Source organism: Ambystoma mexicanum, chromosome 5p (genome assembly GCF_040938575.1).
Source record: "Ambystoma mexicanum isolate Mex_15411 chromosome 5p, UKY_AmexF1_1, whole genome shotgun sequence".
Taxonomy (NCBI): Eukaryota; Metazoa; Chordata; class Amphibia; order Caudata; family Ambystomatidae; genus Ambystoma; species Ambystoma mexicanum.
In genome coordinates, this window is record NC_090930.1 from 680,398,078 (window position 1) to 680,414,878 (window position 16,801).

General features: G+C 46.3%; 1 protein-coding gene across 1 annotated transcript in view; it reads left to right on the forward strand.

Moving 5' to 3' along the window:
* The first annotated feature begins 238 nt into the window (after positions 1-238).
* The window catches only part of RBM41 (RNA binding motif protein 41), a 263,207-nt gene continuing 246,644 nt past the window's right edge, over positions 239-16,801 (forward strand). Inside the window, exon 1 of the mRNA XM_069613048.1 lies at positions 239-396. Within this exon, the coding sequence (XP_069469149.1) occupies positions 389-396 (8 nt within the window). The 5' untranslated portion in view covers positions 239-388. The remainder of the gene's footprint in view (positions 397-16,801) is intronic.

Below are 16,801 nucleotides of genomic sequence, written 5' to 3' on the forward strand. Positions count from 1 at the left end.
GCTGGCAGGGTGCGGTTGCACTTGCACCGGCAGCCTGAGCGTTCAGAATTCCCGCTCACCCCCAGCCCGCCCACTCGCTGAACGAACTCCAGCGCTTCACTGCTCCAGAAAACACACGGATGATGGACTCACGTGAAAAAAAGAGGGAGGACCGTTGCTATGGTCCTTTTCTCGGATCGGAATTCGGAAATAGTCACTACGTTATGCTAGCGCTCCTCTAGTCTGCTCATTACTTGACGTGACGTGGATAAAATAACGAATTACTGCAACGTGTAGGACTGGGACGTTGGTTAAATTGAACGATACGTTCACGTCACGTGAGGACGTTTTGCTAGGCCCGTTCCTCTAATAGGAACTAGTGTTACGGGCTGTCTACTGTTTTGTAAACATGCGCAGGTGAGTGTTTTTTTGAGGAGCGAGGTCCATTGAATCGAATGCTTGTTTTCTCAGTATTTCTTTTCCCGATTGGATGAGTTTACTCATGCTCACAGTGGGCATGCTTCATGACTGCATCACACACTGTGGACAGTCTGTTGATAATCTTATTTGGGTGTCTTATAAATTGTAATGAGCTCGGAGACGTTCCACCCATCCCCTTTCCCTATATCCATTTTGAGTTGGGTATAGCCGTTGCAAATAGGCCGCAGCTTCAGTGCCCTCGTAGAACAAAAACATGTTTCCTCTTCTGCCGTTTGTTTTTCACACAAGTTATTCTGGGAATTGTAGTTTTTAACTTGTTGCATACTTGCCAACATTCTGTGACCAAAAAGATGTAGGATTTCCCATGTTACAAAAATAATACTTAGCATAACAATGACATCACAGGAAATTACAAAACATTCATTGTTGCCACCACAGGAGCATTCTAGAATGTACAACCTATCAAACAGCACAACATGGAAAGATGCTCAAATGTTTAAAATGTATAATTGTGAATGGTAAATTAACACCAAATTCAATTACCTAACTTCACAGAAGGTAATCACGCAGTACTGGTAGGCAACGTTGGCCACTGCTCTGTAGCAGCAGCCTGGGCAGTACATATTTATTCCTGCAGTGCAGGTTGAACACTGAACAACATGGCGACTGATACCCCCATCAGTCTGATAGGCAGATTCTGGTGATGGCATAGCTCTCAACTCACACGCTTTTGGCGGGTGTCACCCGCCTTGTAAAAGGCTGACTCACCCGCCAAGCCTCCAGCACTCCCATTCATTTCAATGGGCGTCTCACCCGCCAAAAACAAAATCGGGTGATTTCACCCGCCTTTGCAACACAAATGGTTGAGAGCTATGGGTGATGGTGGTATGCGCTGCCACTTGCGCTGCCACTTGCCTATACTGATGGTTCACCTAAGGTCTGTCCCGGCATTAGTGCAGGGCAGAGTCATGCAGCTGTCAGGTCAGTGGATTGATCTGAGCCCATCACTCAATGTATCACTTACCCGCTCACTGCACAGAGAGATTAATTGCCTTAGAGTCCCATAAATTACCTGTCACTGTAAAAAGCAGTAGGATCTGTCACCCAAATCTGTAGACGGTAGGACTGCTTAAGAAGCAGTAGCCTACTTCCTAAATTAATAGGGTTGGCAAGTATGGGAGAGGAGGAGAAAGTGTAAACATGCCTATTGTGTTCCATATTCTGGCAGCCTGTAGTGCAAACCATTAGAAAGATGGATTTCAACCGTTAGAAGATGGATGGGACCTTCTAGAAGAAATTGTTTGCTGCTGTCAGTGGTGGAAATGGAAACAATTTGGAGAGGGATCGCACAAGGGCTGGTGTGGGGGCGTAGCTTGGAGGAGGGGCAGAGTACAGAAGGGGCAGAGCTGCCAGTTGAACTCAGATCAAAGGAAATGTTAAAAATATTTTTTAAATGGCGCAATTTCTTTAATTGCTTGAAAAGTACACAAACCATAGTCAGCGGATCTTGCTATGGTTTGTGTAGTTTTCAAGCCAGCACCGTCTGCAAATGTATTTTGACATCTCAAACTACGAATACCGGAATTCATTTGTGAAAGGCAACGGTCACCGAGCCCATGAAGCTGGGGTCTCGGTGATCATTGCGTTTTCCAAATGGATTCTGCTTTCTGCTAAGTCACAGGGTCTTTGACCCTCGCCGAACCTGGGTGCTCGCCTCAGTGATGTAATCTGCTCTGTGCGAGCACACTGCACAGTGCGCTCGCACAAAGCAGACTGGGTTAGAGAGGTGAGCCCCCCAGGTTCGCTGAGGGTCTGCCTTGGCTCCTGTTGCCTGTGACATCCGGGGGAGCCAGAAGAGCACTCGCCAATGTGCTGCGTGCGACTGTGCCCCCCACTTCCTACCGTAGCGCAGAAAGTGCTTTTTTAAAATCTTTATATATATTTTTTTTTGCAAGCCCTTTATTTTGAGATGGGCTATTTGGCGCTGAGGCTGGCTATATCCGGAGATCCTGTTACACATCTGGTGCCGGGTCTCGGATCCGGCGAGAGCCGGCCCATTGACCAGCGCTGACTGCTGTATACAATACGTATAGGTTACTTTTATTTCACATTTTCCTTTAAATATTTTTGGGGATGGGACTAAGGGAAAGCTACGGAAGAGGGCCTGAATTGCCATTTAAATGCCAAACAGGCAGTTTGCATACATACCAACATTTTGTGACCAAAAATCTGTAGGAATCTTAGTTTCAAAAATAGTAAAGTAACATTATGATGCCATCACAGGAAATGATGTCACATCATTTTACCCAATGAAATGACAAAGAAATACATCTTGGGGTTAACAGCTGCGGATTGTGAGGAAACAAGAAATACCCACTGAAAATATATAAATCCTTCAATGTCAGCAAGTGCCTGCTGCGGAGGAACTGGTGTGAAAAGGCAACGAGGTGATAACACTTTTGTATACCCCAAGGGAAGTGGCGGCAACAAGGACTCTCACAAATGCAGCTTGCAAGGCAAGCTCCAGAACAAAAGTAATATAGAGAGAATAATGTTGTGTTATAAGACTGCTAACATGGCATCATGGGGCAGTTGCTGGGGGCATCCCTCATCCTCATGGCCCCTTTTCACTGAAAAGGTTGAAAGGCCCTGATGCCGTCCCTGCCCTTGACGCATGAGCTTCTTCTTCCTCCGTACATTAGTTTAACTTATTTTTGTGCACCAAGTTTGTTTCACATCATCTGTGGGCAGGCGTACATCTTTCAAATGAGTGGGCCATTTAACATGCCCACCTTTTGAATGCCAGGGATGGTGCTCTGCTCACAATGGGCTGGTTGGGCCTGAGGCAGGCAGGCCTGGAAATCGGTAGGATTGGACACTGAAATGTGTAGGTCCTATGAGTGCATAAAAAGCAGTAACCTACCGCCCAAATCGGTAGGGTTGGCAAGTATGTTGTTAGCCCCCTGTTTTCACAAGGGATTGTAAAGTGAAAGTAGTTGGAAGAGTGGGCTGTAACAAAGATATCTATCTCCTGGTCATACTTGCATCTGTTCATTGAAAGTGGTTGGTGTCACCCTATAACAGCACACTGACGTGACAGCAGAGCATACTGTTAAGCATCCATTGCAATATACCCCATGGCACTCGGCTGATGTTCCCTTTCAATTCAGGTAGTTTTGCCTTTCCCATTTTAAATCCAGGACTAAAATACGCACAATCTAAAGAAAGAAGTCAGAACTGTATTAGCATCTCTAATTGATATGGGATAGTTGTTGTTGCATGTCACCCCTGTTGGGAGACATGGTATCTCCCATTGGTGTTGTCCTGGTCACATGGGGGGAACCATGTGACCAAGCAAATAAAAGTGACTTGCCATTTCCGGCTCGTCAGTCGATCCAACTATGGCTCCGGTGTCGTTTCTGTAAAGCACCATGCTGGTGCAACACCGCCTGCTGTGTGCCTAAGAACAGGGCCCAGCACGAGGACGGTGCCCCTGCTGGGCAACACTGTCCTTTGTGGATGCTGCGGCCATGTGAGCATGGCTAGCGGTGTGACCCTGGCCTGGGCACCCCCAGTGCCGGGGCGGCAGTGAGCCCCCAGCCACGTGGTGGGCTCCGGTGCATCGGGGCGAGCGGTTGATCCCTGCTCCTTTGATCGAGGCGTGAGCGCCGCACTGATGGTCTATGTCGGGTGCTCCTGACACACGCGGAGGCCCGCCCGGTGATCCGAGGCAGGCCCCCAACAGTTGTTATGTACGTGTCACGTCACAACGCAATGGCAGGACGTGACAGATTAAAGGAACGGGCGACGGCAACCCCGGCAGTCCCTGTGTAGTTATCAGTCCCTGCATGACGTGTCTCATTTAGCGGATGGCTGCCCGCGTTAATCGCCAGCACGACCCCCCCCCCCCCACACACACCCTCTGGGTGTGTCCCTGGATCCAACAATGGTGGCATATGTTAGGAAATATTTACTTTTTGCTGTTTGCCTCCTGTAGACTTCTATGGGTACTGTTTCCTTTCCTTGCTTTGTACACATTTTTATGGGGAAACTGATCAGTCCATAAAACGATCACTGGCAGACTCTCTCCCATAGTGAATTTCTTGTATTTGTAAAGCATATCACTTTAAAATGAAGTATGATTAGGATACTGTGTATCACCAAAACCTTTTCTTTTGTAACTTTGTGGTTACAAATGCAAAGGGTCCAGAATGGACTAGTGGCAGTGTATATTTTTCTACTGTAATTGGGACTTTTTACTTGTGCACTTTTGCATTTTACTGCAGAATTCCATAAGGTGTACCATATACTCTAAAATGGCAGTGCCATCAGATGTTTGCCTGTCCTTCGTTCGCATTGTCCTTTGGCCTTCTTCCTGCTCTCTCGGGTGTGGAATTTCTACATATGGAATTTCTCAGAAAGAATAAATAAGAGACTCACCACACGCCCTATGAGATCTGCCAATGCCCACACTCTAGAGATCCCTAGATTTAAACGTACCACAGCTGGTGGCTCCAGTTTCCCGGTCAAAGCAGCGCAATCCTGGAACGCACTCCCTTTAGATCTCAGAATGGAACAACCTTACTCTAAATTTAGACCGAACGTTCTTAACTGGCTATGAACAAATGACTCCTACTCGCTCCCGTCCCGTACCAAGACTGCACATGTCACCTGATGCCTGTTATGCCTTATCATATTCAATGTATTTGTTACCCACTGCACTACTCGACTGTAACATGTAATACGTGATATGTGACCCCCAGTTTCATTGCAAACTGAAGTGTCAGTAAATGTATATTTCCTGTATGTATGCATCCAACTTATTCTGTAACCAAGCTTTAAGTTTACTTGTCGTGTTGCGCCCAGCTACCCAAAGGTTCGGTGCGCATTACCAAATAAATAAACAAACAAACAAACATATGGAAAGCCCTTTCCAGGTCAAAGTGGTGGCCTTTGTGTGTGGCTGGTTGTGGGGGCTGTAACTGTCTGGTGCCAGTCCACAGCCGTGCCCCTGATTGTCTCTTGTTGGGCAGAATGTTTGGCAAAGTGGCTGTCCTTGATTGGAGAGCCCCTGCCAGTTTGAATGGTGCAGATCATTACCATTGGTGGACCACGTAGCAACTCTGGTCCAAATTCTGGATAAAAGGTGGACTTCTGTAGCCAGATCTTTGTAAGGGTCTTGGCACCAATGATGAAGTGCAGCTCTCTGCCCCGGTGACGCTCTGCTCCTCTGTCCTGACCTGAAGAAGGCCTTCATCTGCACATTGACCCGAGGACCGTTGGGAGCAACCAGAATCGACTCCTTCTCGGGGATCTGTGCTGCTTAACCTTCAGAAACTGTCCCTGCACCACCCCATGGACTGAATAACTCTCTCCTGGGCTACCTTGCTGCAACTGCCGGCATTCCAAGTGCATCATTGAAACTTAAAGTATCTGTAACTTGTGCTACAAGACAACTGCTCCTGCATTTTGTAGCCTTCCAGTCCCAACAAAAGTCATGCAGGGTCTGCTCTTCTGAAGTTGTGGAACATTGAATCACAGCCACTGACATCACTCAATCTAATAGTAAGCCTACCTGAACAGTGACTCTAGGGCACTAGGCCCCATTTCATCTCAGGACTTCACTTACTAAATATTAGGGATCTAATGCTAGGTTTGTCCTGAAGTGTTCTACTGTGCTTTTCTAACTTGATTACTTACCTGTATTCCACCGGATTTGACTCAATTGACTTTACCACATTTAGTTATTAAAAGTATTGCTGATAACTCTGCCAAACTATTGCTTACTGTTCCTAAGGTAAAGTGTTGGGATTCGCCATAGAACCCCCAATGGTGGATGTATATATGTATTTTATAGTAATTGTGTGACAATTACTCTCCCAAGTTTAATTGTTTAGTGTGTATTTTAAAGACCACATACATCATTGTATATATTTGTGCTTCTCTGTCTCACTGGAATTATTGGAGTGTCCTGTGTGTGTGTCTCATTGTATCCCTAGACCACACTCACACCCCTCCTAAATGTAAGCCTGCTGCTCTGCTACCTACCTTGATTGGGTTTGAGTAGACTTTAGTGTCTTTACTGCTCACCATAATAGGTTGATTTTCGAAATCCAGCTTAACAATTGGTGCTCAGCAGTGGGATGAGTCCTTTGTCTCTTAACGCAGATCCACTGGAGTGATGAAATAGTTTTTCATACACAGAATTCTAAGTCTTAATAGTTATAGGCCTATATACGTTACTTAATGTATATTATACCATGGAAACATACATTAGCTCTACTCTTGCTATGTACAAAGTTGAATAGTTCAAAAAGTTGTGGTTAGATAAGGGGTTGCCTACTTCTGGGAACAAAAGTTACTTACTGCGCAAACTAATGGATCATCAGGAATATGATTCACCTGTTGCTAGTGGTGTAGATAATGCTGGAGCAAGGCCTAGCAATAGTAAAGGACCTGTTGTTCTTGAAATAACAGAAGGTGCGAGTCTGAAGTCTTCTCAATCCTCTATTGCCACTTCTGATGCTGAAGCTATATATGATTCTAAAACAGAGGAGCTTAGGCTCAAGAAAATGGAAATCAAATATGTGATGGAAAGGTTGGAGTCATATATGATCAAAAAGGGAAAGGACAGAGCTTTGTAGCCAGAGTTGGCTGGGTTGAATGAACCTTCAGGTTCTTCCACAGGGTCTGCGAATGGCTCTGATTCCTCCTATCAGTCAAGATCTCCTATGGATTTGTTAAATGTTTATAATGAGAAAAATGACATTATAGATTGGCTAGCTGCATTTGAGTCTGTTTGTGAAGTACAAGAGGCAAATTTGAGTGATATCATGGAATTGTCTAAGCCTTCGAGAAAAGAGTTTGAAAAATTAAAGCGGGCTCTGCTCTTAAAGTTTGGGAAGACTGCTGCCCAATACTTAGAGGTTTAGAGACCACAAGAAAATTGAGAATGTTGCTTGGGTCACCTATGTAAATGATTCTCTTAAAAACCTGAATGGGTGTGTGTAAGGCCATAAGGTAATATCTTTTGAAGGCATGTGAATTTGGTCATGCTGAAGCACGTTTTTGCTTCATGTTCCCACAAGCTCAAACAGCATTTGGCTGATTCCGAGGAGTTGCATCCAAAGAACTTTGCCATTGCTGCAGATCTGTGGATGTCTCCCTTCTTGCTGACCGGATAGGATTCTCTGGCACTATTCTGGACTGGTTTACCTCATACCTCTTAGGCAGACACCAGGCTGTTGAATGAACTTGTGCTGTAACAGACTCCAGGGCTCCGGCGGATTCCTTCAAGTCTCCAACCTTTCACCAATCCCTTTTAACCTCTACATGGAGCCTTTGGGCACTCTCCTCAAAGATCACAAAATAGCCATCCACCAGTAAGCGAACAATACTCAGTTGTACTTGAAAGTAAATCACACAATTGACATAATTTGTCTTCGCGATTACCTAGCCATCATCCATTCCTGGACGTCGACTGCCTACCTCAAACTAAACTCATCCAAGACTAAATTCATCCACCTCAGTGCGCCCGCTAAAAACAACTTTTCCAACAATGGCTCAATGATATGCACCTAGAAGTATTTGATCCACAACTCTCAGACTCAGCAAAATCCTTAGGCTTCACCATTGACAGCAGCCTGTCCTTTCAGAAGCACATAGCCAAGACGGCACAAATAGCCTGGCTCAGAATCTCTACCCTTTGAAAAATCAAACCCTTCATCCCGCTGCAGGACCGCAGTGCAGTGCAGGCCCTTGTGGTCTCGCACATCAATGGGGGGAAATGCTCTCTGACAGGCCTTGCAGCTGCTCACTTGGCTCCCCTAAAAGCAGTCCATCTCTCTGGAGCATGTCTTATACAAAGGAACGGAAATTTGGCGAATTACCCCCATCCTACATGAACTACATTGGCTTCCACTCCAAGCCAGGATACTGTTCATGACTGCATGAATCATCTACAAAGCAGTATCGAGTAGCACTCCAGCGTACCTGGCTGCTAAGCTCCACATATGTGGTGGCACATTCTCCTCGCGCAGCAAATTGACCAATCGGCTTGAACAACTCGTCCGCAAAGAGAGGACCTGCAAACAATCCTTTTCTTGTCATGCACCCACCCTCTGGAACTTGATCGCTGTGTTGGCTTGGAATGCCCCCACAATTCTCCAATTTCCCAAATCTCTCAAAACATGTCTCTTTCAACAACACCTGACCAGGACGAATTCCAGTGGATCCACATACTGATGCACGGACCTCCTAGTACTGCGCTACTGTTAAACAATAGCAGGCCAAATGCTGGCTACCCACACTCTGCATGCGCTCTGCTGCTCTTGAGCTAGGTCCGCGCTTTAAACAATAAAAAAAAAACAATGGGCCACAGAGTTTCCCATGAAGTTAAGGTTGCTTCTGGTAAGCACGAGAAGGGTAAAAAGCAGAAAGAGTGTGGGAGTACTGAAAAACCTAGTTCCCATAAGGCCCAGAAAAAGATTAAAGGGGGTAAGTCCCAGGCAGATCATATCTAAGGTGGTGGAACTCAGCATCCCAAATAAGAATCTGGCCACAGTAAGCCTCTCTACATACACAGATCCTCGGGATCTTGTGTTACCTGTGGTGCTAGTGACCATGTGAAGGGGACGCCAGATGTAGGGGTAAGACCTTTGGGGTCCACTCTGTGACTCTGGCTTTCCCTTTTAATGAGGGAGATATACGTACTTTGGCATTCTTCACTTCCGATCCCTTGGCCAGAGGCATTGGAGCACAAGTTACTGTTGTGTCCCTTGGGCCATGGGAACAACACGTTTCTGATGCATATGCATCCATTCCTGGCAGTACTAAGTGTTCCTTTAAGGATAGTGTATTTGTAGATGTTACAAATACCACTGTTATCGTGGACACTGGGGCTAGTCTAAATGTTGTGGATCCGATTTGGTAATCCAGAGACTCTGGCCAGAGATCCTTTGAGGACAACCAAGTTGGCAGATGGCCACTCTCAAAGATTACCAGCAATGGCTGTCACTCTAGCAGCAAATGGAGGAGTGGTTTGGGTTCCTGTCGGTGTCCCGAGGCAGTCCCAGGTAGAGTTCTGCCGGAAAATCATTTCAAAAACTTGGGTCTTGCGGCTGATACAGCAGAAAGGCCATGTGCAAGGTCTCAAACAAAGGAGACTACCATAGCCAAGCCCAAGGGGAAACCCAAGGCTAAGGAGTCAAAGGTTCATAAAAAAGGGGAAGGAAATATCCTCCCCTAAAGAAAATACAACAGAGGTTGAGGTACCTGACCAAGCACCTAAACCTGATGAGGAAGATGTGTTACATGAGGTGTTCAATCCCCATGATCACTCAGAACTGCAGAGTTTACTTGCAGAAGGGTGACCCTCCAGGGAAGAACTCAGTCAAGGTCAGAGGGAGTGTCCATCTGTTGAAGGCCTAAGGAGACAGGCCTGCTCCCAATTGGAGGGAGAGCCACCTGGGAAACGTGGTTGGGAAGGTGGGTTACTAAATACAGCAGTGGACCATAGGAGGTTGGTGGTCCATCATTCTGACACTCTTCCTCCTGCGGTTGGCGCATGGATACCCCCTTGCAGGTCATTGTGGGACCACGAGGACTAAAGAGATTGTCCATGTATTTCTCCTGGCCTAAGATGGGGGGTCCAAGTACAAAACCACTGCAGGAGTTCAACTTGTCAGTTATCTGACAAAAGTGGAGCAAAGATCCAGGCTCCATTGGTACCACGTCCAGTAGGGGGTGTACCATATTTAAGAGTTTACAGAGGGACATTGTTGGAACCCTTGATCCTCCAACATCCTCTGGCAGTAGGTGTATCCTTGTGGTTTTGATTATACCACCAGATGTCCTGAGACATCCACTTTTACAGTGACTGCCAAGTCAGTTGCAAAAGCATTAATAGGCATCTTTACACCTTTACTATCGTTGGCTTCCCCAAAGAAATTGTGTCTGACATAGGCACTAACGTTATATCTAATTATATGCAGGGCATGTGGCAGGAGTGTGGGTTGTCTTATAAATGTTCATCTGCCTATCATCCACAGACCAATTGGCTTGTTGAAAAAATCAACAGGATCCTTGAAAACAAGAGTGGCGCTCTTGAGGAGCCCCAGAGAAGCAAGCAGGACTTTCTACTACTGTGCCTTTTGTTTTCCTACAGAAAGGTGCCTCATGAAGGGGTTGGTTGCAGCCCCTTTGAACTTCGTTTTAGTCACCCATTAAGGGGCCCTTTGGCCAAAGAGAAGGAAGGGTGGGAGACTCCATATACAACTACCTTGATTGTGGTAAACCATGTTTTGGGTCTGAAAAAGAGGATGGTCTTATGAAGGTATATCATTATCATCATTTATTATTTGTCAGCATCAGCTCCTATTCAACTAACACTCCCTCCGAGTCTCTCTTCCCCCTTGTCTCTGCAACTAAGTATGTACTGTATTTGTTCATTGTCATATATTCTGTAACTAAGGCTAAATCTTCTGTAACAAGCGCCACGATGCCTAAGGGCGGTTGTGCGCTCAACAAATGTGAATAAATAATAACAACAGTTATGTTGTTATTTGTATCTTGAGATTTAGTCACATGCTCTTACTGCTCCGTTTAGAATTGTTATTGATCACAAGGGGAATGTAGAATGTTAAAGGGAAGAGAGAATGGTTGGAGTAGTTATCCGAGGAGGCTGGAGGTGCTGCAGCTCTTCTTATACAACCTATCCTAATAAAGAAGACTTTCAAGCAATATGCCTTTGGATCCTACTTCGTTATAGATGGCTCTTCTGATTGTAGAGGCAGATGACAAGGTCAAGGCTGTTCACGCACTGCTTAAAAACTGGTTTGACCAGAAAGCTTCTCTTATATATTTTACTCCAGGAAGTGCTCCAGATAAGATTTTGAAGTGGGAGTATTTTGCTCCCTATTTTTTAAAGTTAGAAGTACAATAATATTTGATGGAGTAAAAAAGTAAATTCCATTGCTAATGGGAGTGTTTTATAAGCAAGTACAAATATTTTTACTGGAAAATGGGAATGTTTTGTAATAATATTTCTTTGCACTTAGTTATTCATGCACATTAAAAGTTACAGTTTTACCTCGGCCAGCAATGTTTTCTTTTTGTGGCACTATGTGCATTACTGGTCATAACATATCCATGGAGCTGTCCAGGTGAAAACTGGGATCAAGGTCCTACATGTCGTTTTCCTATTTTTTGTCGGGAGTATTTCTGCTCCCTATTTGTATTTTTGTAGAGTATTTGGCTATTAGGATGGAGTAAAAGTGGCCGACACACCCCTTATCCATAGGGCTGACTCGAGGCCAAGATGTCCATATCATGGACCCTATAAGGCCTAGAGAATTGCAGGATAAATGGACAGGTCTTTACCGAATTGTTGAAAACCCTGGTGAGGATAACTATTTAGTGGGCCTATGAAGGCCTAAACAGCATCCTAAGGTGTTCCATGTGAAAAGGTTGAAGGCTTTCATCCCAAGAGTTAAAATGTGAGTCCTGAAACTGCCTTCAGATAGGTAAGAAAAGAAAACCTGAACCTTTCCCTGATCTGCTCCAAGGCGGCCCTTCTGCTGGCTCCCTTGAGAGTGTCCAGCTTTTCCCTCAACGTACTCTGTAACAGCAAGATAACGTGCAAACCTTGCTTCAGCAATTTGCCCCCTTCTTCTCATTTACTCCAGGCCTGACACCTTGGTGTCGGCATTACATAGACACTGAGGGTTGTGTACCTACCAAAAGTAGCAGTTACAGAAAGTCAAACAAGATAAACTTGGACATCAAGTCTGCGGTCACTAAGATGTTGGAACTTTGGGCGCTAGAGTACCCTAATAGTTCATGGTCCAGTCCATGAGTAGAAGGGACATGATAAACCATGACCTTGCCATCACTATCCAGCACCTTCAGCAGGGCCTCATCCACAGGCTTTATTCTGTATATCTTTTTATTCTGTTCTAATTCAGAACAATACATGAAAGTAAATCTACAGACGTAAAAGAAAGTTAAATCCGCTCCAATCAGCACCTCCTCTTCCCGTTTAAAGGGAAAGCAAAAAAAGAAAAATCAATACAAACCAATAAAATTCACTGCTGGGAGGTCACAACAGTTGATGTTACACAATTAGTTGGAGCATCGCATATCACTTCTGACCCATTGTCGTGGTACATTAGATGAAATATGTTTAATATCCACAGTCTCTGTAGGCAGGAGATATGTCTAAAATTGGAAGTTAGAAACTTTGAGGAAAGCCAAGTAATCTGCACTTAGTGAGTTAATTTGTTCCATGGCCATAATGTTCCAGAGACAGGCAATGGGTGAGAGGCTGCTGGCTTTTCCAGAGCATTGCTATTCATAGTCTAGCGACTATAATTAGGATTTGAAAACCCAGAATAAGTCTTCCTACATCACTGATTTCTTTGACTCGTATCGCCCTCAACTTACACTACTTCTTATCACTGAAACATGGATCGCCTCTCATGTCTCTGCTATGCTAGCAGCTCTCTACATTGACTCGGCTACCTGGTCCCAATCTCCTGAACTGTTGGGAAGGGTGGTGGATTGGTTTTCCTTATCAATCCCATCCTCCTCTTTTGAAAATGTCAATATTTAGCTCCTCCCTCTCAATGCTCTGTCTCTCTACCTCCTGGTCCTATCAACTCGTCCTTCTCTGAACTGGACCTGCTCTTTGAGTCACTTCCCACAGACAATGGGGACTTAAACCTTTCCGAGCCCTCTGCAGCAGCTCCCTTCTATCTGACAGCCCCCCTACTCCTCCACCACTAGCCTACTCCCCCTGGTTTTAACTCTCTTGACTTGATATCTTTCTACTTTGCTGCCTTTCGCTGACCTCTCCATTGGCCCCCTAGCTCTGATCACTCCATTGTTCACGTTAACAACCACTCACCCCCATCTCTCTCTGCTCTTTAACCTTTGACTTCACTGGACTCTACCCTGCCGCCTTCAAATTTGCAACAGTCCTGACCCCTTTTGAAGCAACCTTCTGCTGACCCAAACATCCCAGTGAACTATCGCCCCCTTTCCATCCAACATGTACTCCTTCTCTCTTCTCTTCAGTGACCAAGAGGAAATTCAAGCAGGCCTCTCTTGCTCTTTCCATTGATGAGTTTAGTCCCTCCCACCTGTCACTCTCCCCTACTATTCATATCTCTGCCATTGGCCAGGCCTTTTCTAACTTATGGAATTATGGGTCTCTTTGACCAACACTATTCTGCATGCACATTCACACCTCCCCACCTCCATCCTCAGACCTTTTTCACCTCTGAGATCAAGGCACTCAAAACAAACATGTAGTATGACCTACAACACTAGTGCAAATCTCGAACTCCACCCTAATACAGATTGCCTTGCTGCCCTTTCCTCTCCACTGGACTCTGCCAAATCCTCCTATGGCACAAACCTTATACCCCCACCCCTATTTGCAATCATCCCCACAAACATTCATCTACTCTACAAGATTTCCTTACACCACCCAAACCAAGATCTACTGCCTCCTCCCTCTCTGCTAAGGATTTGTTCACTACTTTTCTCCAAAATTTCTAATATTCATGAAACTCTCACAGCGCTCACTACCATGTCTTCCCCTACCCTTCTAGTATCGGCTACTTCTCCCCTAACTCTCCTACTGAATTAGCACCCATTTGCCAACACATTTTTGCTCCTATTGACCCATTTGCTCCTCAAACGTTCAAAGACTTAGTCTGTATCACTTACCCTGATCTCTCTGACCTTATTAACCTAACTCTCCATCAATCTCTTCCCTGCCTCCTTCAATCTGCAATCTCACAAACATCTGACCCCAACCCTCTCATAATGTGTGTCCCTCAAGGATTAGTCCTTGGAGCGCTGCTCTTCATCCTCTATACTTCTGCCTTTTGAAGACTTATCTTGTCCTTTTTTCTTTCATTACACAACTTTGCTGACAACACTAAAATCCCTTTTTCTCCTCTCCCTCCTCCACCCCAGCCTGTGTCACTGTTTTCCGTCAGTGGATTTCTCCTTTTCTGCCTCATGCTGATCTCTTAAAAAATGGAAGCCTTCTTTCCCCTGATGTTCAACACCATAGCTAATCTCTGCTCTCTTCCTTTCCCGCATGGCCTTCATGCTCCCTGGCCCAAGGTTTGCAACCTTGGGGTATGCATTGATAGCGACCTCTGACTGCAACAGTACATCACGACCACCACTTCTGCTCATATTAACCTTCTCTCAGCATTTGGAAAATTCTTCTATTTCTTACTCCCCACTATTCAAAAAAAATATTATCTTTACTTTTTTACTCAGCAAACTAGACATCTGCTTGTGCCTACTCATTGGCTTGCCTCTCAATGTCTTCCTCCATCTAAACAAAGCCTTCAACTTCACTAGCCACTCTCTACAACCTACCCAGACCCTTCTAGCTACCAACAACATGCTGGTTGGCACTCTATGAACATTCACTCCCTTTTTGATTTCCTTCTTCTAGTATGCAAAGCTGTGAATGGTCTTGTTCTCCAGTACTTGGCTGACTGTATCTCTATTCACCATCTCATTCCCTCCGCTCCTCCTCTGCACTTACCTCACTGTCCTATGCACCCTCTAATTGCCACTCTCCATTGGAAACCACTGTCAATCCCAATCAAATCCAATCCGACTGTGAATCTCTTCAACACTCAGCTTGAACTTACTTACTTGCCAAATAGGGAGCTCTACCGCCAATACTCACCCCATCTTCCCAACCTGACCCCCTTTGCCACATAATATTGTAATTTTGTGTATTTGTACAGTACTCCTCTTTACCTTGAAGCTCTTGCCCCCTCTTGGTAAATGTGTCATGCCCGCGCCCCTGGCGCATGCATTGGCAACCATCATGGACCACTTGGTACTCATTTATCCTCCTAATCCTCTGTGAACAACTCCTATTCACGCCTTGGTCTTTTTTTTTCCATTTGCTCTTTCTTGTTTTATTCAATTAACTACATTTCCCATAATGCACCTTGCTACAGTCCTCAATTCCTGGCTATTTTCATTCCTCGTTATTGGGACCACAATCCCCAGAAGCCCTAGCGGCCAGTGCTGTTTCCACCTGCTCAGGACCAGAGAGGGAGGAGGCAGATTGTCTTCAGTTGTGCTGCTACAGGTGCTGTCAATTAGCCTGCCTCAGAACAGGGCAGGGCTGCATATAAGCAGCTGCCTGCAGGAGCACAGTGTCTTGCATCTTGAGATCTCCCCGCTCCTGTTTGCCTTGTCCCGCTACTCTGTTTGCTGTTTCTGTTGCTGCATTTCCCTGTTTTGGATCCAGTGCCCTGCCGGGCTCTCTACCTTGCCGCTGATCACGCTCTGCTGCCTTCCAGCCACCACCCTTGCCCTGCCGGGCTCTCTACTTTGCAGCTGATCACGCTCTGCTGCCTTCCAGCCACCGCCCTTGCCCTGCCGGGCTCTCTACATTGCAGCTGATCACGTTCTACTGTTTTCCAGCCCCCGCCTGTGCCCTTCGGGGTTTCCTACCTTGCAGCCGATCTCTCTCCGCTGCTTGCTACCTACCTTATTCCGCTGGGTTCTCAGCCTGGCAACCTACTATAGCCCTCTGCAGCCCTCTACAGCCAGCGGCCCTGCTCCTCTGGGCTCACTCCCTGCGGCCCTGCTCTTCAGGGCTCCCTGCCTTGCAGCCGATCACGCTCCGCTGCATTCTATTTACAGCCCTTGTCCTCTGGGCTTCCTGCCTTGCAGCCGATCACGCTCCGCTGCCTTCTACCTACAGCCCTTGTCCTCTGGGCTTCCTGCCTTGCAGCCTACTACAGTCCTCTGCAGCCCTCTACAGTCTGTGGCCCTGCTCCTCTGGGCTCACTCCCTTCTGCCCTGCTCTTCGGGGCTCCATGCCTTGCAGCAGATCACGCTCTGCTTTCTTCTACCTACAGCCCTTGTCCTCTGGGCTTCCTGCCTTGCAGCCCACTACAGTCCTCTACAGTCAGCGGCCCTGCTCCTCTGGGCTCACTCCCTGCTTTGCTCTTCTGGGCTCCTTTCCTTGCAGCCTGCTCCCTCCGCTGCCTACAGCCCTTGTCCTCTGGGCTCCCTGCTTTGAGGCTTCTACACTCCTCTGCCTACAGCCCTGCTCCTCTGGGCTCCCTACCTCACGGCCCTATTATTTTGGGCTCTCTGTCTGTCGCCTACTACTAATCTCTCTGTCCTGTTCTTCTGGACTCCCTGCCTTGCAACCTACTGCAGTCCTCTGCAGTCCACTACAGTTTGCCTGCACCTAGTGCCACTCTTGACTGCAGACCTGCTTCCTACTTTGCAGCCCTTCTGTTTTCCTGACTGCTGCTCCCTTGTTCTCTTCCTTGAGTCCTCTGTACTCCACCTTAGGTTATCTACTTCTGTCTAACTGCCT